Consider the following 23,545-nt stretch of genomic DNA (forward strand, 5'->3'; position numbering starts at 1 on the left):
TTATTTGAAAGGCAGAGTTGAGAGAGAGAGAGAGAGAGAGAGAGAGAGAGAGAAAGACTCAGAGAAGAGAGAGAAAGAGAGGGAGTTGGTTCTTCCATCCACTGATTTACTCCCCAAATGGCCCAAACAGCTTGGACTGGGCTGGGCCAAATCCAGGAGACGGGAGCTTCTTTCAGGTCTCCCATATGGATGCAGGGCTCAAGCACTTGGGCCATCTTCTGCTGCTTTCCCAGCTGCATTTGCAGGAGTTAGAACAGAAGTGCAGCAGGCAGTAGCTTAACCAGCTATGCTATGCCACAACGCCAATCCTGGCACAGACCTTTTCAACCTCTGTAACTGTGACTGTGAGAGCCAATTTCCTAATAAATTTTGATTGGTTCTGTTTTCCTATAGAACTTTGACCAAATTATATACCAAACATAAACATGTCTTGCAAACTATTTTTATTTTATTTTTTATTTTCTTTCTTTCTTTTTTTTTTTTTTTTTGACAGGCAGAGTGGACAGTGAGAGAGAGAGACAGAGAGAAAGGTCTTCCTTTGCCGTAGGTTCACCCTCCAATGGCCGCCACGGCCGGCGCTCTGTGGCCGGCACACTGTGCTGATCCGAAGGCAGGAGCCAGGTGCTTCTCCTGGTCTCCCATGGCGTGCAGGACCCAAGCAGTTGGGCCATCCTCCACTGCATTCCCAGGCCACAGAGAGAGCTGGCCTGGAAGACGGGCAACCAGGACAGAATCCGGCGCCCCGACCGGGACTAGAACCCGGTGTGCCGGCGCCGCAAGGCGGAGGATTACCCTAGTCAGCCGCGGTGCCAGCTGCAAACTATTTTAATCAATGAAGAGGACCTAATGATTGTGATGATACAATACGAAGAAGGGCCATCTGAAACTATGTTTGGAACACCACAAAGTCAGTGACATTCTGTAGTCAAGACTCAATTAGCATTCTCAGTTCTTAGATAAAATATTCTGAGACCAATCCCAATGCTTTCCTAATATTCCTTGAGGTCACTTAGTCAAATTAAGCAGTGGGCTCTCCATATACCTTCCTGTAAAGTCTGTTCCTGTGTCGTGTGCGCTCCCTGAATGCAGTGCACTAAATGATCCCAGCGTGTTTGAATGCTCGGGTGTAGTCATCTGTGTCCCCGGATTGCTGTCCACATCTAGGGAGCCTATTCTAGACCTTCCTGCTCTAGCACCTTCATTCCGCACCTCTGCCTGGCCGTGTCCAGCAGATGTGCTCCAATACCCTTTGCAATTAGAGGGAAGAAAGTTTGCTTCCTGGGCATCCCAAAGGCCAGCAGTGATTAGAAAGCAAGCTTGGGATGACAGGATGAAGATGAGGGCAGCCTTCCTTGGGTGGAGCTCCCCCATCAGGGAGTGCAGCCCTCCCTACCTCCCATCCCTTCTGGCCCAGGTTCCCCATGGCCACCTCTCTATCCCCCAGGTGCTGCTGGTTTACACAGCCCTTTGCACTTCCTCTGCACACAGGCCACAGTGACGCCCACCTTCGCTGCATCGAGGTGCAGCCAGACCCTCCTTCAGCTGGAGTCGTGGTGGTACATGGCCACGGGTCAGAGCCTTGTCACCGTTGTTGGCCCAGCAGTGTCTGATGGACATGATATACATTTGGGCCTGAGGTAGGTCTCCTTGTGGAACTGTGATTGAGTGGTAGTGGTGGGGTCCTGGCACAGGTGCATGGTGTCCTTGCTGAGGGAGAATCCTTGGGTGACTGGGAATCTGATGCTCACCTGAGTCCTTTGGGTTTGAGAGATCTGGCACCTCAGGCCTTTTGGTGGCATAAAGTGCCGTAGGGAGAAGGCAGTGGAGAGGGGGTCATGGGTCACCCAGGAAGGCTTGTGCTGGGGAAACGCCTTCCACCAGGTGGCCTGGCTGACCTTTCATCAGGTGGCTCTTGTGGGACCACTCTGTCTCCACCCAGATCCCTCCTGCTACCTTCCCTTCCTCCCCATTGTTTCTATTTGTTTAAGATTGATTTATTTTTGTGAAAGGCAGAGTCTGAGAGAGAGAATCTACAATCTAGCTGCTCACTCAGCAAGTGGGGGCAACAGCCAGGGTTGGGACAGGTTAAAGCCAGGAGCCAGGAGCTGAAGACTTGTGCCATCTCCTGCTGCTTTCTGAGCACAGTAGCAGGGAGCTGAATCCAAAGTGGAGCAGCCAGGTACCCAGATGTCAGCACCCAACTGCCCACAGAAACCCCTTCCAGGCTCGAAAAACTGTCCAAAATAACGCACACTGGAGCCATTATGGAATATACAACTGACTTTATTGGATAAGCACGCATAACGAGAGGGATGAGGGGGGCCTAGAATTCAAACATCAGGATCTTCTCTCCCAGCTCAGCTTCTCATGGGCCATCAGTCCTCACGATGGATGGAGTGAATTCCTTGAGTCAAAAACAACCGAACCGAGGCAGAGGGGAAGCCGGCGGGAGCCCGACAGAGATGTTCCCATTCATCCTGGTGGCCAGGGACAGGTCGCCCGTGCTGGGCTGCACTCAGAACCAGCTGGTCAGGTCCTCCTGGGTCAGTGGCTGGCTCCGCACACGATGCAGCATATCGCGGCCTGTGGAGGGAATGTCAGAGCTGGGGAGGACCTCCGCCAAGCAGGCCAGGACCAGCACAGGGGCACTGCTGAAGAGCGAATCACCCCGGCCCAGGCCTTCCCTGTGACCCTATGCCTCCTCCCCAGTATGTTCTCCTCCTCAGTGACCTCTGGCCACATAAATGACCTTGGCTGCTGGCCTTTTCCCTGCCAAGGAGTCTGGGGACAATCAGGAGTCCCAGTCACCAAAGCGATTCTTCAACAACAGATGACAGCCTCCATTTCTGTTAGAATCCTGTCTTAAAGACCTCACTACAGGACTGGCATTGCTGCAGTGCAGTTTAAGCCATGACCTACAATGCCGGCATCCCATAGGAGAGTGGGTTCAAGTCCCGATGCTCCACCCCCAAATTAGTTCTCTATAATGAACCAGGGAAACAGAGGTAGATGGCCCCAATCCATGGGTGCCTGCACCCATATGGGCGAGCTGGATGGAGTTCCAGGACTGTGGTTTCCAATTTTCCCAGCCTTGGTCTTGCCACCATCTGACCCACCCTAGGGAATATTCCACCACTGCGTGGAAAGGCAGGTGGAAGATCACTCTCTCTCTCTCTATATATATATACTTCTCTCTGTGTGTCACTCAGTGTCCCTCACTCTAATTCTTCCTTTCACATAAATAACTAAATATTTTTTAAAGAAAAAAAAACGGCTGACATCATGGCATAGAGGGTTATCTGCTGTCTGTGATGCCAGCATCCCATAGGGGCAACAGAGGGAGCACCAGCTGCTCCACTTCTTACTTGTTTGAGAAATAGAGTCACAGACAGGGAGAGGAAGACAGAAAAAGGTCCTCCCTCCTCTGGTTCACTCCCCAGATGGTGCAATGGCTGGAGTTGCACCGATCCATATCCAGGAGCTAGGAGCTTCCTCCCGGTTCTCCATGTGGGTGCAGGGGTCCAAACACCCAGGTCACCTTCCACTGCTTTCCCAGGCCACAGCAGAGAGCTGGATCAAAGTCCTTAATGTGCTGTGCATTGAGATTGAATGCTATAACGAGTACTCAAACAATATATTTCACTTTGTGTTTCTATGGGGGTGCAAACTGTTGAAATCTTTACTTAATGCATACTAAACTGATCCTCTGTAAAAAAAAAAAAAAAAAGGAAAGAAATTATCAACTCCCAACCTGACTCTCACTGGGATTAAACATGACAATAGGTCTGATCTGATTTCATCATCATTAAAAAAAATCATCTATTATTTTTCACTTTATGTTTCTGTGTGGGAGCAAACTGTTGAAATCCTTACTTAATGTATACTAAGCTGATCTTCTTTATATTAAGATAATCGAAAATGAATCTTGATGTGAATGGAAGGGGAGAGGGAGTGGGAAAGGGGAGGGTTGTGGGTGGGAGGGACGGTATGGGGGGGAAGTCATTGTAATCCATAAATCGTACTTTGGAAATTTATATTCATTAAATAAAAGTTAAAAAAAAATAATAAATGAGAAGAGAAAAATATCAAAAAAAAAAAAAAAAAGAGGAATAGCTGGAACTAGAAGTGGTGCCAACTTGAGTTGCCATCACCACAGGCAGAGGATCAACCCACTGCACTGCAGCGCCGGCCCAAGCTCCTCTTCTGATCCAGCTGACTCTTATGTGCTGGGGAGAACAGCAGACCAGGGACCAGTGCTTGGATCCTGACCACCCAGGTTGTACTCAGAAGGAGCTCCTGGCTCCTGACATTCACCTGTCCCAGCCTTGAGTATTGCAGCCTTTTGCAAAATTAACCTACCGATGAGATCTCTCTCTCTCTCTCTCCCTTCTCTCTCTCTGTTTCAAATATCATACATCTTTAAAAAATTCAAACACCACAACTATAATTATACCAGGAACACTGACCTTGGTCCTGCTGGTAGGGGTCCCAGTTCCCCAGGCTCCAGATCATGTCCATCAGCCATTGCCGAGCCCTTGGGGGTCCAACGATGGTGACGCGGGTCTGACCCCTAGCCGTGAACCATGACTCCAACTGAATGAGGGTCTGGCTGTGCACCTCGATGCAGCGAAGGTGGGCGTCATTGTGGCCTGTGAACAGAAGCAGGGAAAGGACATGTAAGCTCCAGCCCCTGGGGAACGGAGGTCTTGGAGGTGGGAGCTGGGACCAGTGGGGTGCAGGGAAAGGCAGTACAGAAGCTGGGAACAGAGCATGGGATGGGGGGAGGTGGGGACAGCGCACACTCACCAAATATCTGCTCCTCCTGCTCCTCTTCCAAGTAAACCACCATCGGAGTATCAAAATTCTCAGGCACCATCCACCACGGCTGCTGGCTGAGGGTGCTCATGGCCATGGCCTCCACGGCTCCCTCCTCACTCAGAACCAGGCAAGGGTAGGCAACTGCTCCACACACGACCTAGCAAGTGAAGAAGGGCCCAGGCCGGCGTCATATATAGTCCCTCAGACAACCCCATCTGCCCCACCCTAGAGAATATCCAATCACCGGAGCTCCTCCCAAGAAGTCCTTCAACTCGTGGTCTCCACTCCCTTAATCCTTTCATCCTATGAACTAGGTGCAGTCATCAGTGGTGCCCTTTCTGATGCCCAGGAAAATGCTTTTTATTTATGGTTTTTTTTTTTTTTTTTTTTGGACTGGTAGAGTCATAGACAGTGAGAGAGAGAGACCTAGAGAAAGCTCTTCCATTGGTTCACTCCCCAAATGGCCACTATGGCTGGCGCTGTGGGGATCAGAAGCCAGGAGTCAGGTGCATCTTCCTGGTCTCCCATGCGGGTGCAGGGCCCAAGGACTTTGGCCGCCCTCCACTGCACTCCCAGGCCACAGCCGAGAGCTGGACTGGAGAGGAGCAACCGGGATTAGATCCTGGTGACCATGTGGGATGCTGGAGACTCTACCAAGTGAGACATGTGCTGGCCCCCTTTATTTTTATTCTAATTCAAAGCATATTGAGTACATCTGCTGGGCACTCAGCACAGAACAGACTGAGGGGTGGAAAGTGCTCGAGATGGAAGATTCCAGAATAGATTCCCTAGAGTTTCAAGTACCACCTTGGCAGTAGGGACTCCATATTAGAGCACCCAAGACTGCATCCTGAAAGAGCACTCCCTCACCATGATTCTGGTCTGAAACTATGGTCTAAACTTAGAGAATAACAGTCTTCATCGGTGGGTTAACACCCTGCCAGAAGTACCATATCCCGTAGGGCACCGCTTAGGGACCCAGCGGCTCCTCTTCTGAGCCAGCTCTCTCCAATGGCCTGGGAAAGCAGTGGAGGATGCCCCAAGTCCTTGGGCCCCTGCACCTGTGTGGGAGTCCCAGAGGAGGCACCTGGAACCTGGCTTCGGATCAGCGCAGCTCTGGCCATTGTGGCCAATTGGGGAGTGACCCATCAGATGGAAGACCTCTTTCTCTGCCTCTTCTCTCTCTAATTATTTCAAATAAATAAATACAATCTTTTGATAAATAAATAAATAACAATACTCATCAATAATATTGACTGCATTCCATTTGGAAGAACATAGAAACTCCCTAGCATGATCACTCAGGCTTAAAACAGATAGCCGGGGGCAGGCGTTGTGCTATAGGGGATAAAGCCGCTGCCTGCCATGCCAGCATCCCACATGGGCTGCAGGGGTTCCCAGCTGTTCTATTTTGAATCCAGCTCTCTGCCATGATCTGGAAAAGCAGCAGGATATGGCCCACGTTCTGGGCCCCTGCCACTCATGTGGGAGACTGGATGGAGTTCCAGGCTCCTGGCTTCCGCTTAGCCCAACCCAGACCCACTCATTGCAAATGCCTGGGGAGTGAAGCGGCAGGAAAAGGATCTCTCCTCTCTCTCCAACTTTCCCCGAACCCATCCTATAACTTTTCCTTCGAAATAAATAACCTTTTCTTTTAAAAAAACCAGTGGGGGGGGGTGGTGGGTGGGTTAGTACTGAAGTGCAAGTTAAGCTTCCTATATCGCAGCCCCCATATGGGTGCTGGTTCAAGTCTCATCTGCTCCACTTCCAGTCTGGAGCCTCAGCCCTGTTGGTGGCACAAAGTCCCATAGGGAGAAGGAGGTGGAGAGGGGGTCATGGGTCACCCAGGAAGGCTTGTGCTAGGGAAACTCCCTCCCTACCAGGTCTCTGCGGGGATCTAGGGCTGTCCAGGGGCCCTGGTCATGAGCACAACTCACAGCCCTGGGTTCTGCCTTCACAGGCCGCAAGATGCTGCAGCCAGTCCAGAATCGGCCGCTGACTGAGGACGACCTTGCCCTCCCCTGCAGAGTGTGGCCCGACACCAGCCGTGAGCCTCAGGCCATAGGGATGAGTGTGACCACCTGGCTTGAGCTTCCTCCTCACCCCTCATTCAAATCCCGTGAACATTTTGGGATCCACTGGAGTTCCCTGTATCCATGAAGAAGGGCGGATCTCCTGAGAGGGGCTGAAATGGGAGGGGAAGTCTGGGCCTGTCCTAATGAGGACACTGGAATACAAGGACCGTCTCCTGTCCCTCTGTGCTGTGCAGAAATGTTCAATAAAATCAGCCCTGCAGGACATCAAGTCCTTGTTCTGTCTTGCTTCCTTTGGATGTGTGGATGCAGCCCTGCCTGGGCTCTGAGGACAAGCCAGGGGCCAAGGTGGGTGTGTGTGTGCTGGCCCTTGGGGAACCCTGCCAGGAAGGAGGCAGACACCTGACAGCTCATTCAGAAATTGCCTCTTGGATCCAGCGCTACGACATAAATTGTTAATGCCCTGGGCAGTAGTGCCAGCATCCAGTTTGAGTTCCTGCTGCTCCACTTCCCCTCCAGCTCTCTGCTATGGCCTGGGAAAGCAATAGAAGATGTGCAGAGTCCGTGAGCCCTGTACCCACGTGGGAGATCCAGAAGAAGCTCCTCGGTCATGGCTTTGGATCGGTGCAGCTCCGGCTGTTGTGAACATTTGGGGAGCAAATCGGTGGATGTAAGAACTTTCTCTCTCTCTCTCTCTCTCTCTCTCTCTCTCTCTCTTTCCCTCTCTCTTTCTCTTTAAAAGAGAATACTTTGAAATAAATCAATAAATAAATCTACACCAGGGTGCTGGCAACAAAGGGAAAACTTTTAATTTTGCAAAAGACACTTGCAAAAAGCTTTTTTTTTCTTTTACCTCAAATTGTGTGTGTGTGTGTTTTTAATTTTTTTAAAATTTTTTTTACAAGTAGAGTTAGAGAAAGGTCTTCCTTTTCTGTTGGTTCTCCTTCCAAATAGCCCCTACGGCCGGCGCTGAACTGATCTGAAGGCAGTAGCCAGGTGCTTCCTCTTGGTCTCCCATGCGGGTGCAGGGACCCAAGCACTTGGGCCATCCTCCACTGCCCTCCCGGGCCACAGCAGAGAGCTGGCCTGGAAGAGGAGCAACCAGGACAGAGTCCGGGGCCCCAACTGGGACTAGAACTTGGGGTGCAGGCGCCTCAGGCGGAGGATTAGCTAAGTGAGCCATGGCGCCAGCCTGTTTTTTTTTTTTTTTTTTAAATTATTTATTTCAAAGGCCTTGTTATGGGGTGCAGCGGAGAAAGAGAGAAGCTGCACAGTGTTTTTCTCTTGCTTGCCTTTTTTCTTCTGGCATGCATTCTTTCACCAGAACTACAGTTTGTACAGCTACATTACCAGCTCCCAAGGAGGAAATGCTGGAGAGCTGAAGCCAGTCAGGCCAAGTGCATGGTAAAGGTAGCTGGCCCAGGCGCGGGTCTAATCAGGAGTGAGGAAGGAAGCAGACTCCACTCTGGGGTGCAGGGCACCCTCCTACTCCTGTTCAAAAAGATCACGGAGTTGTTGGGGCCCGTGTGGTGGCCCAGCGGGGTAAAGCCCTGGCCTGCAATGCTAGCATCCCATGCTGATGCCATTTTGAGTCCCGGATGTGGGCAATCTGGAGACCATCAACAGGACCCTGCTGAGCAGAAGGACAGCAGAGACCAGAGAGGATCTGGAAGCTTGGTGATGCAATTAGCAAACTGGACTCTACCTGGACTCTCAGTGGTGCTGGATAGGAATGTCCTTGGTTTAGGATTCCCTTACACCGGTAGTTAACCGCGTACTGATTCATTCCCTACCCCTCATATCAGAAAGATTAAATCATTTAATGACTGGGAGCACTGTTGGCACAGTCCTGGTCAGTCACGAGGTGTGAGTTGTTGTTCTAAAGCCTGGGGTCCATAGACTACGTAGTGTGGGCTCCGCTGCAGGACTGGCCCTGGCAGGAACCAGAGAAGAGGGCAGCAGGAATGTGGTGTTCCAGGGATCACAGGCAGGAAGGTCAGCAGTGCCCCTTTGTCTCCTGAGTCTAAGTGACGTTTGAGGGAGGTCTTCCTGATGCATAGGCAAGGTCTAGGGTTGGGTGTCGTGTGTGGGGTCTGAGCCACTGTTTCTGGGAGACAGGGCTCACACAGAGGTCAAGGGTGGAGAGGCCCAGGTGGGACCAGGGTGGTACTGCCTGGAGGATGCCTCCTTTAGTCCTGCAAAAAAAGACCCCTGGTTGGTTGTTTGGTATTAACTGATGTCTTCCCAGGCTGCTTTGGGAAGTACAAGAACTCTGGGAAAGTAGCGTGGAATTAGTGACACCATGTGAATGCAGCTGGTGCCCACTGTCACCTCTTGACCGAGCAGGCTTCAAAGTGAGGCTGAGAGTTGTTGAAAGCTGAATCCAAGGCCGAGCAGGAACAGGGCACGCTCATTCATTACAACATTGAGGGCCAGGCATTATGCTGTGTCCTCACTGGCATCCCGTGTGGTGGTTTTGGAATCCTGTCTGCTCTACCTCCAATCCAGCTCACTGCTACTGTGCCTGGGGGGCAGTGGAAAAAAGTCAAGTGCTTGGGCTCCTGCACCCTCATGGGAGGCCAGGACGAAAGCCCTGGCTTCTGACTTGGCCTGGCCCAGACCCAGTCATTGTGGCCATTTGGGGGTGAACCAGCAGAATGAAGGTCTCTCTCTCTCTTTCTGTCTGTCTCTCTATAATGCTTCCTTTCAAATCAATGAAATACTTCTTTAAAAAAATATTGAGTACCTATGTGTAGTGTGCTATGAGAATCCAGAAATATAACATGAGGGAGTTATTCCTGTGTTCAGATCCTTTTAATCTGGGATTTTGGAAGTGACTCTGAACGCAAGTGAAGACAGATAGATCCTAAATCAGGAGGGAAATCTAGGCTGGAAATATGTGATTGGATGGGATTATCCACAGTTATGGTTGAAGTTACGTGGAATTCATAGAGAAGGTTGAAAGTGATGAAAAATAACAAGGAGGGGACTGGCATTGTGGTGTGGTGAGTAAAGCCGCTGCCTGCAGTGCCATCATCCCACATGGGTGCCGCTTCGAGACCCGCTTGCTCCACTTCCAATCCAGCTCTCTGCTATGGCCTGGGAAAGCAGTGGAGGATGGCCCAAGTCCTTGGGCCCCTGCACCTGCCTGGGAAGACCTGGAGGAAGATGCTGGCTCCTGGCTTTGGATCAGCGCAGCTCTGGCCTTTGCAGCCAATTGGGGAGTGACCCAGAGGTGACCTCTCTCTCTCTCTCTGCTTCTCTCTCTCTGTAACTCTAACTTTCAAAGCAAATAAATAACTAAATCTTTGAAAAAAAAATAAAAGAAAAATGCAAAGCAATAAGGAGATTGGAGACTGACACGGTAAGATGTGTTTGGTGCCATTTCTTTTCCTGACATCTAGTTCCTGAAACCATTTCACCCACCCACGTGGAGGGAGTGTCTTTAGTACATTAACGAGAGGACTCGTGGCTAGGGAGCCCCTAGATATCATCCACGTGGTGCAGGTCCCCAAGGACTTGGCCATCTTCCACTACTTTCCCATGTGTGTTAGCAGGGAGCAGGATGGAAAGTGGAGTAGCCAGGACTTGAAGCTATGGCCTGATGGGCAGCCAGCATTGCAGGCGGTGGCTTTGCCTTCCAACCACAGTGCTGGTTCCACTCAAAATTTTACACACATTGTTTTGAACTAAGGAAATTCAAAAAGGCCTGAGGGTTGTCTTCAGAATACATCCCTAACTCCTGCATTTGCAACCATTTCCACCCACTAGCACTTGTTGAAATACATCTCACTTTTTTCTGAAATACTCTCAAGTCTAATATAATCTATAGCTTTAAAGGTTATTATTTTGGTTTTCTGGAACCAGCATTCCTTGTTTTTAGTTTTTAGCTTTTGTGAAAATTTATTGATTTTTTTTTTGTTTTTAACAGAGTCCATAAAGTTCATGTGTACAAGTCTAAGAGTTTAATAATATTTCCTCCTCCCTCCCTCGCCCTGGTGTTCCACTCCTCAAATGGCTGCATGGCCAGGGCTGGGATAGTCTGAAACCAGGAGCTTGGAACTCCATTCAGGTTAACCCCATGGGAAAGAACTTAGGCCACAAGAACTTAGGCCATCTTGCACTGCTTCCTTGCATGTATTATCAGAGAGCTGGATTGGATGTGGAGCACCTGGGACTTGAATCCACTCTCATACAGGATGTGGGCATTGAAGGCCACGGCTTAAACTGATGTGCTGCAATGCCAGCCCCTGTAGTTGAGGTCTTGATGGTATGGCCCTGGAGGAGTTGGGTGTTGTCATTGGTTGTTGAAGAATCACTTACGACTGGGACTCCTGATTGTCCCCTGAGTCCTTTGGGAAGGAAGGGGCCTGAGGCAAAGGTACTTGTGAGGCCAGAAGTCAGTGAGGGAGGAGAACATGTCCGGGAGGTGCAAGGGTGTCACCTGGGAAGGCCTGGGCTGGGGTGATTCTCTCATCAGCAATGCCCCCAAAGCACCAAGGAAAGCAGGGAGGGTGGACCAAGTGCTTGGGTCCCTGCCCCCACGTGGGAGATCTGGAAGATGCTCCTGGCTCCTGGCTTTGTTTAGGTCCAGTCCTGGCTGTTTTGGTGATTTGGGGAGTGAACCAGCAGATGGAAGACCTCTCACTCTGTCTATTTCTCTCTGTCGAACTCTGTCTTTCAAATAAATAAAATAAGTCATTAAGCAAATTTTAAAAAAAGATCCCTCTCTATGGTATCCTTGTAATTCAGGCCCTGTTTATTGCTGTAAAACACGAGGTAGCCAAACATTATACTCAATTAGCATTAAACTAGTGCACACCATTGCCTGTAGTTTTTTTTTTTTTTTCTGTTTTATTTGACAGATAGCGTTAGTCAGTGAGAGAGAGACAGAGAGAAGGGTCTTCCTTCCGTTGGTTCACCCCCCAAATGGCCGCTATAGCCAGAGCTACGCCGATCTGAAGCCAGGAGCCAGGTGCCTGCTCCTGGTCTCCCATGCGTGTACAGGGGCCCAGGCACTTGGGCCATCCTCCACTGCCCTCCCGGGTCACAACAGAGAGCTGGACTGGAAGAGAAGCAACCAGGACAAGAACCTGGTGCCCATATGGGATGCCAGTGCCACAGGAGGAGCATTAACCAAGTGAGCCAGGGTGCCGACCCCAACCCTTGGCTGTGTTTGTAGCTGTGCTGTAATTGGAGAGCCTGTTTTCATTATTATGCATGAAAAAAATTAAGGAGTGGTTTGCTATTTTCTAAACATTTCTATCCACATGGAATGTGATTTTTCAAAACTTTATCATGTAAGATGGTTGCTTTATTTCAGGCAATATCTGTGAAGGTGAATATTAAGATGTATGCAAAGCTAAGAAGAACGGGTTTCTCAAATAGAAAGTGAAACTTCTTGTATAATACAGGTGCCATTTTTAAATGTTTTCCAATGTTACAGGTTTGTTTGTTTGTTCATTTTTGCCTGTCAAGGAGAAGCAAAGTAGTATTCTATTTATAAATTTTCTTTTCCTTAGCCAAGAATCCCCTCAAATTCAATAATACTGGGATGGAACAGCAAACAACCCAGGAACACTTGGAAACAGGCAAAGTCAGATGCCTGGTCCTTTTTAGTTTAGCAGAGTCAATAAGGTTCATAAATAAAATTATAAGAATTTAATAAAATTCGCTCTTTCATCTCTGGCCCTTTCTCCTTCCAGCCCTCTCACCCATTCTCTCTCTCTCTCGCTCTCTCTGTTTTTCTTTTGTGGTGTGTTTTTCACTTACATTACAGTTGAGGGCATAATTTCAACCAAATAAAAAACTTAACCAGTTAAAAACAAAGAAAGATGCTGGTTCCACAGGAATATAGGCAAGGACTATAAATGATAATTGAATGGGAAGACAATGATTTCACCATATACAGTAGGTCTGATCTGATTTCATCATCATTTAAAAAAAATCATCTATTATTTTTCACTTTATGTTTCTGTGTGGGAGCAAACTGTTGAAATCCTTACTTAAGGTATACTAAGCTGATCTTCTGTATATTAAGATAATCGAAAATGAATCTTGATGTGAATGGAAGGGGAGAGGGAGTGGGAAAGGGGAGGGTTGTGGGTGGGAGGGACGTTATGGGGGGGGGGAAGCCATTGTAACCCGTGAGTCGTACTTTGGAAATTTATATTCATTAAATAAAAGATAAAAAAAAATAATTGAATGGGAAGACAATGATTTCACCCATATACAGTACATTTTAATGTATTCAGAAGGACCTGGGCCATCACTGACTGCTTTCCCAGGCCATAGCAGAGAGCTGGATTGGAGGTGGAGCAGCCGGGACTCGATCCAGTGCCCATGTGGGATGCCGGCACTGCAGGCGGCAGCTTTCCCTGATATCCCACAGTGCTGGCCCTGTGTCTGCTCTGTCTTGCTGCAGGGTACTACCTAACCCCAGCTTTGCTGGACTGCACATGTGTAGTCATCTGAAGGCTGCTGTATTTGCCTAAATTGTAGTACAGAGCAAGTGCAGAGAGGAGCACCACACACTGATAACATCTGATGGGCCTGGGGCTGGCGCCGTGGCTCACTTGGCTAATTCTTTGCCTGCAGCGTCGGAATCCCATATGGGCTCCGGGTTCTAGTCCTGGTTGCTCCTCTTCCAGTCCAGCTCCCTGCTGTGGCCCGGGAAGGCAGTCGAGGATGGCCCAAGTGATTGGGTGCCTGCACTTGCGTGGGAGACCAGGAGGAAGCACCTGGCTCCTGGCTTCGGATTGGTGCAGTGCTGGCCGTAGTGGCCATTTTGGGGGTGAACCAATGGAAGGAAGACCTTTCTCTCTGTCTGTCTCTTTCTCTCTCATTATCTAAATGTACCTGTCAAATAAATAAAAAAAATTTTTTTGATGGTCCTTTTTTTTTTGACAGGCAGAGTGGACAGTGAGAGAGAGAGACAGAGAGAAAGGTCTTCCTTTGCCTTTGGTTCACTCTCCAATGGCTGCCACGGCAGGTGCGCTGCTGCCGGCGCACTGCGCTGTTCCGAAGCCAGGAGCCAGGTGCTTCTTCTGGTCTCCCATGGGGTGCATGGCCCAAGCACTTGGTCCATCCTCCACTGCCTTCCCGGGCCACAGCAGAGAGCTGGCCTGGAAGAGGGGCAACCGGGACAGAATCTGGTGCCCCGACTGGGACTAGAACCCGGTGTGCCGGTGCCACAAGGCGGAGGATTAGCCTATTGAGCTGTGGCGCCGGCCCGATGGTCCTTTATTGCTGGTCTTGGAGAGCAGGCACATGCCCTAAAGGCTCTTGACCTTGAGGCTCAAATCAGCAGGCTTTATAAAGGCAAAAACTACAAGGAGGGGAGGGGAGACACATGGTTACGAGGGTCAAGCTAACTTAAGCCCTATGAGAAACTAATGTCAATTACAATCTTGACAACCGACAAATTACAATCAAAATATTAAATCAAGTAAAGCCTTTGCTTTATTTATATTTTTTAGATTTATTCATTGATTTTGAAAGGAAGAGTTACAGAGAGGAAGAGGCAATTGGAACAGGAAGTCTTCCATCTGCTGGCTCATCCCCCAGAGCCACAATGATCATGGCAGGGCAAGGAAGAAGCCGGAAGCTTTTTCCAGGTCTCTAAGGTGGGTGCAGGGTCGAAGAACTGGGCCATCTTCCACTGATTTCCCAGGCATAGCAGAGTTGGATCAGAAGTGGAGCAGCCAGGATTCCAACTGACGCCCTTAAGGGATGACAACTTGTAGGAGGTGGCTTTACCCGTGAGGTCAGAGTGCTGGCCCCAAGCATATCAGTTTTAAGCTTGGACAATCACATAGGGAGTTTCTATGCTCTGCGAAGTGGGATGCGGTATCCTGTTATTTACGAATACTGTTATTGTCTGAGTTTTAGATCATATTTCAGACCAGATTCTCATGGTGGGAGAGGGGGAGTGCTTTCTCAAGATGCAGTCTCGCGTAGTCTAAAATGTCATCCCTATTGTCAAGGTGTTACTTCAAACTCTAGGGAACCTATTCTGGAACCTTCCATCTCCAGCACTTTCCATCCCTCAGCCCCTTCTGTGCTGAGTGCCCAGCAGATGTACTCAAAATCCTTTGAATTAGAATTAAAAGAAAAAAAAACTTTTTCCTGGGCATCAGAAAAGCACCACTGATAACTACACCTTGTATGGCATGAAAGGATTAAGGGAGAGGAGATCATGACTTGAAGGACTTTCTTGGGAGGAGCTCCGGTGATTGGATATTCTCTAGGGTGGGGCAGATGGGGTTGTCTGAGGGACTATATATGACGCCGGCCTGGGCCCTTCTTCACTTGCTAGGTGGTGTGTGGAGCAGTTGCCTATCCTTGCCTGGTTCTGAGTGAGGAGGGAGCCGTGGAGGCCATGGCCATGAGCACCCTCAGCCAGCAGCCGTGGTGGAAGGTGCCCGAGAATTTTGATGCTCCAGTGGTGGTTTACTTGGAAGAGGAGCAGGAGGAGCAGATATTTGGTGAGTGTGCGCTGTCCCCACCTCCCCCCATCCCATGCTCTGTTCCCAGCTTCTGTACTGCCTTTCCCTGCACCCCACTGGTCCCAGCTCCCACCTCCAAGACCTCCGTTCCCCAGGGGCTGGAGCTTACATGTCCTTTCCCTGCTTCTGCTCACAGGCCACAATGACGCCCACCTTCGCTGCATCGAGGTGCACAGCCAGACCCTCATTCAGTTGGAGTCATGGTTCACGGCTACGGGTCAGACCCGCGTCACTGTCGTTGGACCACCAAGGGCTCGGCAATGGCTGATGGACATGATCTGGAGCCTGGGGAACTGGGACCCCTACCAGCAGGACCAAGGTCAGTGTTCCTGGTATAATTATAGTTAGGGTGTTTGATTTTGTAAAGAAGTATTACATTTGCAAGACAAGAAATGAAAGGAGGGAGAGAGAGAGATCGATCTTCATCAGTTAATTAAGTCTGCAAATGGCTGCAGTGGTCAAGGCTGGGACAAGCAAATGTCAGGAGCCAGGAACTTCTGAGTCCACAACCTGGGTGGTCAGGATCCAAGCACTTGGTCCCTCCTCTGCTGCCCTCCCCAGCACATAGGTGGGAACTGGATCAGAAGTGGAGCAGCCAGTGCTCCACCTGTGCTGTTATGTGATTCTGTCATTGCATACAGCAGATAACACTCTGTGCCTTGATGCCAGCAAAGGAATTTTTTTTTAATTGAATGGGAGAATTAGAATGAGGTGCAGTGAGTGACACACACAGAGAGAGGTGGAGAGAGAGTGATTAAACTTCTATCTTCTATTCCAATCCTCAAATGGTGGCAAGGCCAGAGTTGGGAAAATTGGAAACCAAGATCCTGGAACTCCATTCAGGTCTCCCCTCTGGGTGCAGGCACCCAAGGACTTGGGCCATCTTCCTCTGCTTCCCCTGGTGCGTTTTCCGAGAGCTGATTTGGGGTTGAGCATGCAGCACTTGAACGCATTCTCATTGCCGGCACTGCAGATTATGGCTTACACTGCATTGCAGCAATGCCAGTCCTATATGAAGTCTTTAAGACAGGATTCTAACAGAAATGGATGCTGTCATCTGTTGTTGAAGAATCACTAGGTGACTGGGACTCCTGATTGTCACCTGAGTCATGGGAGGGAAGGGGCCAGCAGCCAAGGATATTTATGTGGCCAGAGGTCACTGAGGAGGAGAACATATTGGGGAGGAGGCATAGGGTCACAGGGAAGGCCTGGGCCAGGGTGATTCGCTCTTCAGCAGTGCCCCTGTGCTGGTCCTGGCCTGCTTGGCGGAGGTCCTCCCCAGCTCTGACATTCCCTCCACAGGCCGCGATATGCTGCATCGTGTGCGGAGCCAGCCACTGACCCAGGAGGACCTGACCAGCTGCTTCCGAGTGCAGCCCAGCACGGGCGACCTGTCTCTGGCCACCAGGATGCGTGGGAACATCTCTCTCGGGCTCCCGCCGGCTTCCCCTCTGCCTCGGTTCGGTTGGTTTTGACTCCAAGGAATTCACTCGATCCATCGTGAGGACTGATGGCCCATGAGAAGCTGAGCTGGGAGAGAAGATCCTGATGTTTGTATTCTATTTCCCCCTCCCCGTCCCTCTCTCGTTATGCGTGTTTATCCAATAAAGTCAGTTGTGTGTTCTATAACGGCTCTGATGTGCCTTATTTTGCAGTTTTTCAAAGCCTGGAGGGGCTCTGTGGGCAGTTGGGTGCTGAGATCTGGGTACCTGTGTGACTGTGGGAAAGCCCAGCCCAGGGACAGAGCAGCAGCGGACAGCACTTCCAGAGACTGCTTCTCTCAGCCTGGGCCCTGGACAGTCTGCTCTGAGCAGATTGCAGAGGGGAGTCCTGAGCACGTGGGAACCCTGCCAGGGGCCCAGGACTCCAGACATTATCTTCCAGTGCCAACAAGTAGGGACAAGGGGAAGGTAGTAAGAGGGGTCCAGATGGAGACTGAAGGTGAGGTCGGCAGCCAGGCCCTGTCCCTGCGACCAGAAGGCCGAGCTAGGGGGAAAGGGCGGTTTTCTGGGAGAATGTGTTAAGGGTTCTTCCAGCAAGAAATACAGGAACTTACACTAAGGCTTCCTAAATCTCCATGAGAAGCTGAGCTGGGAGAGGATCCTGATGTTTGAATTCTAGATACCCCCGTCCCTCTCATGTTATGCGTGTTTATCCAATGAAGTCAGCTCTGTGTTCTATAAAGGTTTTGATGTGCATTGTTTTGCACAGTTTTTCGGAGCCTGGAAGTACCGTTGGGGTCTGAGATCTGGGTACCTGGCTGCTCCAGTTCTGATTCAGCTCCCTGCTACTGTGCCTGAGAAAGTTGCAGAAGATGGCACAATTCTTCAGTTCCTGGCTCCTGTGTTCACTTGGCCTATCCCTGGCTGTTGCCCCCATTTGGCAAGTGAGCCAGTGGATGGTAGATTCTCTCTGACTCTACTCTGCCTTTCAGATGGATAGATAGATAGATAAAGAAAGAAAGAAAGAAAGGAATCTTAATCAAATAGAAGGAAACAAATGGGGAGGGTGGGAAGGTAGCAGGAGGGATCTGGGTGGAGACAGAGCGTGGTCCCACACCAGCCATCTGATGAAAGAGGCAGCCAGAGCACTCGTGAACTTGAGGTAGCCAGGGTTGTCCCAGTTTCTGCACAGATAGGGGTTGGAGAGGGGGCACGTTTTTCTGGGAGCAAAGGACTGTACTCCTCACAGCATAAATAAGTGTATTTATATGAAGGATTCACAAATTTCCATTCAAAAGCTTTGTCCTTAAAGCTAGACCGATGTTTAGCTCTGTGGACCCAAGCTTATGGCAAGAGATGCAACATCTGCACATAAGCTCCCATGTAGCAGTCTCTCTCTCTCTCTCTCTTTTTTTTTTTTTTTTTTTGGACAGGCAGAGTGGACAGTGAGAGAGAGAGAGAGAGAGAGACAGACAGAAAGGTCTTCCTTTTTCCATTGGTTCACCCTCCAATGGCTGCTGTGGCCGGCACGCTGTGGCCGGGCCCCTGCATCCATGTGGGAGAAACAGAACAAGCTACGGGCTCCTTTCTATGACCTCATACATCCTTGTGGCCATTTGGAGAGTGAACCAGCAGATGGAAATCATTCTGTCTGTCTGTCTGTCTGTCTCTCTCTGTGTGTGTTCGTAGTATGCCTGGCTTTTCAAATAAATTGTAAATAAATAATTATTTTTCATTGTTTTAAAAAATTATTACATTTATTTGAAAGACAGAGTTACAGACAGAGGTAGAGACAGAGAAAGAGTCTTCCATCTGCTGGTTCACTCCCCAGATTGCCGGAACGGCCAGAGCTGCGTGGACTGAAGCCAAGAGCCAAAAGCTTCTTCCGGGTCTCCCAGGTGGGTGCAGGAGCCCAAGAACTTGGGCCATCTTCTACTGCTTTCCCAGGCCATAGAGGAGAGCTGGATCAGAAGTGGAGCAGCTGGGACTAGAACTGGTGACCATATGGGATGCTGGTGCTTCAGGCCAGGGCTTTAACCCGCTGAGCCACAGTGTCAGCCCCAAATAAATAAATATTTAAAAACCTCATTCTGTTGTCAGGGAATACCATGTTTGTTTCCTAATTAACAATTAGCTTGAGGACTTCTACAGGAGAAGACAAACTTAATTTTACAAAGACACTTGAAAAAAGATATTTTCTTCAATAATGATTAAATTTTTATTTGATAGACAGAGCTACAGAACATGAAGGAGAAGATGAAGAGAGAGAAAGAAGAGAGAGGGCCGGCACCGCGGATCACTAGGCTAATCCTCTGCCTTGCGGCGCCCGCACACCGGGTTCTAGTCCCGGTCGGGGTGCCGGATTCTGTCCCGGTTGCCCCTCTTCCAGGCCAGCTCTCTGCTGCGGCCAGGGAGTACAGTGGAGGATGGCCCAAGTACTTGGGCCCTGCACCCCATGGGAGACCAGGAGAAGTACCTGGCTCCTGGCTTCGCATCAGCGCAGTGCGCCGGCCGCAGCGGCCATTGGAAGGTGAACCAACGGCAAAGGAAGACCTTTCTCTCTGTCTCTCTCTCTCACTGTCCACTCTGCCTGTCAAAAAAAAAAAAAAAAAATTAAATTAAATTAAAAAAAGAAGAGAGAGAGAGAGAGAAAGGGCAGGGAGAATACTCCATCCTGTGGTTCACTCGCCAAGGGGCTGCAAATGCCAGCACTAGACCAGCTCAAAGCAAGAAGCCAGGAGCCTCCTCCAGGTCTCCCATGTGGGTACAGGGAATCAAGTGCTAGGGCCATTTTCCATTGCTTTTCCAGGAGCATTAGCAGGGAGCTGGACTGGAAGTGGAGCAGCTGAGATTTGAACCAGCACCCATATAGGATGGCTGCAATGCACAAGGAGGCTTAACTTACACCTCAGTGCTGCTCTCCCTTCAATTGATTTTTTTTAAAAGAAAAGTTTATTTATTTGGAAGGCTAAGTTATAGGATGAGGCTGGGAAAAGTTGGAGAGAGAGGAGAGATCCTTTTCCTGCCTCTTCACTTCCCAGGTGTTTGCAATGAGTGGGTCTGGGTTGGGCTAATCGGAAGTCAGGAGCCTGGAACTCCATCCAGGTCTCCCACATGAGCAGAAGGGGCCCAGAACATGGGCCATCTTCTGCTGCTTTCGCCGGCCACAGCAGAGAGCCGGATTCGAAAGGAGAAAGCTGGGTACAAGTGGGGCCCATTGGGATGCTGGCACGGCAGGTGGCGGCTTTATCCCCTTAGAGAGAAAGCCACAATGTTGGCCCCCAGGCTGTTTTAAGCTTGACTGATCATGCTAGGGAGTTTCTATGTTCTGCCAAGTGGGATGCAGTAAATATTATTGTTATTGTTATTATTATTATTGTCTGAGTTTAGATCATAGTTTCAGTCAGAATCTCATGGTGGGGCGGTGCTTTCTCAAGATGCAGTCTTGGGGGACTGGCGATGTGGTGCTGTGGCACTGTGTTTTAAAGCCCTGACCTGAAGCGCTTGCATCCTATACGGGCGCCGGTTCTAGTCCTGGCTGCTCCTCTTCCGATCCAGCCCTCTGCAATGGCCAGTAGAAGATGGCCCAAGTGTTTGGACCCCTGAACCCGTGTGGCAGACCCGGAGGAAGCTCCTTCTCCTGGCTTCGGATCGGCACAGCTCCAGGCGTTGCTGCTAATTGGGAGTGAACCATCGGATGCAAGACCTCACTGTCTTTCTGTCTCTCTGTCTCTTGCTCTCTGTGTGACTCTTTGAAATCAATAAGTAAATCTTTAAAAAAAAAAAAAGGGTTCAGTCTTGGGTGCTCTAAAATGTCATCCCTATTGTCAAGGTTTTACTTGAAACTCTAGGGAACCTATTCTGGAACCTTCCATCTCCAGCACTTTCCATCCCTCAGCCCCTTCTGTGCTGAGTGCCCAGCAGATGTACTCAAAATCCTTTGAATCAGAATAAAAAAAATCCTATTTCCTGGGCATCAGAAAAGGCACCACTGATAACCACACCTTGTATAGCATGAAAGGATTAAGGGAGTGGAGACCAGGAGTTGAAGGACTTTCATGGGAGGAGCTCCGGTGATTGGATATTCTCTAGGGTGGGGCAGATGGGGTTGTCTGAGGGACTATATATGACGCCAGCCTGGGCCCTTCTTCACTTGCTAGGTCGTGTGTGGAGCAGTTGCCTATCCTTGCCTGGTTCTGAGTGAGGAGGGAGCCGTGGAGGCCATGGCCATGAGCACCCTCAGCCAGCAGCCGTGGTGGATGGTACCTGAGAATTTTGATACTCCGATGGTGGTTTACTTGGAAGAGGAGCAGGAGGAGCAGATATTTGGTGAGTGTGCGCTGTCCCCACCTCCCCCCATCCCATGCTCTGTTCCCAGCTTCTGTACTGCCTTTCCCTGCACCCCACTGGTCCCAGCTCCCACCTCCAAGACCTCTGTTCCCCAGGGGCTGGAGCTTACATGTCCTTTCCCTGCTTCTGCTCACAGGCCACAATGATGCCCACCTTCGCTGCATCGAGGTGCACAGCCAGACCCTCATTCAGTTGGAGTCATGGTTCACGGCTAGGGGTCAGACCCGCGTCACCATCGTTGGACCACCTAGGGCTCGGCAATGGCTGATGGACATGATCTGCAGCGTGGGGAGCCCTGACTCGTGCATTCGAACCCGAGGTAGGTCTCCTTGGTGGAGCTATGATTGAGTGGTAGTGGTGGAGTCCTGGCACAGCTGCATGATGTCCGAGGTTTTGGGAGACTTCCGAGAGTGACTGGGAATCTGATGCTCTCCTGATTTGTTGGAAGTGAGAGGTCTGCAGCCGCTACGGCTGGCGTGCTGTGCCGATCCAAAGCCAGGAGCCAGGTGCTTCTCCTGGTCTCCCATGCGGTGCAGGGCCCAAGCACTTGGGCCATCCTCCACTGCCCTCCCAGGCCATAGCAGAGAGCTGGCCTGGAAGAGGGGTAACCGGGTCAGAATCCGTTGTCCAAACCAGGACTAGAACCCGGTGTGCTGGTGCTGCAAGGCGGAGGATTAGCCTAGTGATCCGCGGCTCCTGCCATCCTCAGGCCTTTTGATGGCATAAAGTCGCCCTTAGGAGAAGGCAGTGGAGAGGGGGTTTTGGGTCACCCAGGAAGGCTTGTGCTGGGGAAACTCCCTACCTACCAGGTCTCTGCGGGGATCTCGGGCTGTCCGGGGGCCCTGGTCATGAGCACAACTCACAGCCCTGGGCTCTGCCTTCACAGGCCGCAAGATGCTGCAGCGAGTCCAGAGCCGGCCGCTGACCGAGGACGACCTTGCCGTTCCCTGCAGAGTGCGGCCCGACACCAGCTGTGAGCCTCTGGCCATAGGGATGAGTGTGACCACCTTGCTTGAGCTTCCTCTTCATCCCAATCTGAAATCCCGTGACTGTTTTCAGTTCCACTGGAGTTCCCTGTATCCATGAAGAAGGGCGGATCTCCTGAGAGGGGTTGGAATGGGAGGGGAAGTCTGGGCCTGTCCTAATGAGGACACTGGAATACAAGGACCGTCTCCTGTCCCTCTGTGCTGTGCAGAAATGTTCAATAAAACCAGCTCTGCAGGACATCAAGTCTTTGTTCTGTCTTGCTTCCTTTGGATGTGTGGATGCAGCCCAGACTGGGCTCTGTGGACAAGCCAGGGGCCAAGGTGGGGTGTGTGTGTGCCGGCCCTTGGGGAACCCTGCCAGAAAGAGGGAGACACCTGACAGCTCATTCAGAAATTGCTTGTTGGGGCTGGGGCTGTGGCACAGAGGGTTAATGCCCTGGCCTGGAGAGCCGGCATCCCATACTGGTGCCGGTTTGGGTCAAGGCTGCTCCACTTCCTGTCCAGCTCTCTGCTGTGGCTTGGGATAGCAGTGGAAGATGGCCCAAGTCCTTGGGCCCCTGCACCCGTGTGGGAGTCCTGCAAGAAGCTCCTGTCTCCTGGCTTCACATTGGTTCAGCTCTGGCTGTTGAATCCAATTGAGGAGTGAACCATCAGAAGGGAGACCTCTCTCTATCTCTCTGCCACTCCTCTCTCTATGTAACTCTTTCAAATAAATAAATAAATTAAAAAAAAAATACTGCTTCTCCCAGACTATAGCCTGGGCAATGGTTCTGTGTTGCATGAAAATGGGGTCCTGGAGGCTGGTGCTGTGGCACAGCACGTTAATGCCCTGGCCTGAAGCACTGGCATCCCATATGGACGCCGGTTCAAGACCTGGCTGCTCCACTTCTGATCCCACTCTCTGCTATGGCCTGGGAAAGCAGTAGATGGCCCAAGTGCTTGGGCCCCTGCACCCACGTGGGAGACCCAGAAGCTCCTGGCTCCTGGCTTTGGATTGGCACAGCTCCAGCCATTGCGGAGTGAACCACTGGATGGAAGACCTCCCTCTCTCTATCTCTGCCTCTCCTCTCTCTGTGTAACTCTTTCAAATAAATAAATAAATAAATCTTAGAAAAAATAAAATAAAATTGGGTCCTAGAAAGAAACACTCTATGAGAAGCTCCAGGTTTCTGGAAGAATTTAAATGGCAAACAAGGGGCTGACCTTCGCTTAGAGGTTAAGTGGCCTGTTGCAGTGCTGGCCTCTGGTTTGAGTCCTGGCTGCTCCACTTCTGATTCAGCTCCCTGCTACTGAGCCAGGGAAAGCAGCAGGAGATGGCACAAGTCTTAAGCTCCTGGCTCCTGTCTCCAACCTGACCTAACTGGCTGTTGCACAGATTGGCGAATATACCAGTGGATGGTAGATTCTCT

At 50.4% G+C, this 23,545-nt stretch overlaps 2 protein-coding genes and 1 pseudogene across 2 annotated transcripts; 2 read left to right on the forward strand and 1 right to left on the reverse strand.

The window, feature by feature from the left end:
- Positions 1-2,410: 2,410 nt before the first annotated feature.
- Positions 2,411-8,637, reverse strand: LOC100347409 (putative KHDC1-like protein; annotated as a pseudogene).
- A 36-nt stretch (positions 8,638-8,673) lies between these two features.
- Positions 8,674-16,833, forward strand: LOC100347156 (putative KHDC1-like protein). The gene is made up of 4 exons (XM_002714421.3): positions 8,674-8,715; positions 15,169-15,337; positions 15,495-15,677; positions 16,661-16,833. Exons 1-4 carry the CDS (start codon positions 8,674-8,676, stop codon positions 16,831-16,833), a joined length of 567 nt encoding a protein of 188 aa, XP_002714467.2.
- A 4,190-nt stretch (positions 16,834-21,023) lies between these two features.
- On the forward strand, positions 21,024-22,236 carry LOC100346888 (putative KHDC1-like protein). The gene is made up of 3 exons (XM_002714420.3): positions 21,024-21,129; positions 21,287-21,469; positions 22,037-22,236. The coding sequence occupies exons 1-3, from the start codon at positions 21,024-21,026 to the stop codon at positions 22,234-22,236; spliced, it is 489 nt and encodes a 162-aa protein (XP_002714466.1).
- The last annotated feature ends 1,309 nt before the right edge of the window (positions 22,237-23,545 follow it).

Source organism: Oryctolagus cuniculus, chromosome 5, assembly GCF_964237555.1.
Source record: "Oryctolagus cuniculus chromosome 5, mOryCun1.1, whole genome shotgun sequence".
Taxonomy (NCBI): Eukaryota; Metazoa; Chordata; class Mammalia; order Lagomorpha; family Leporidae; genus Oryctolagus; species Oryctolagus cuniculus.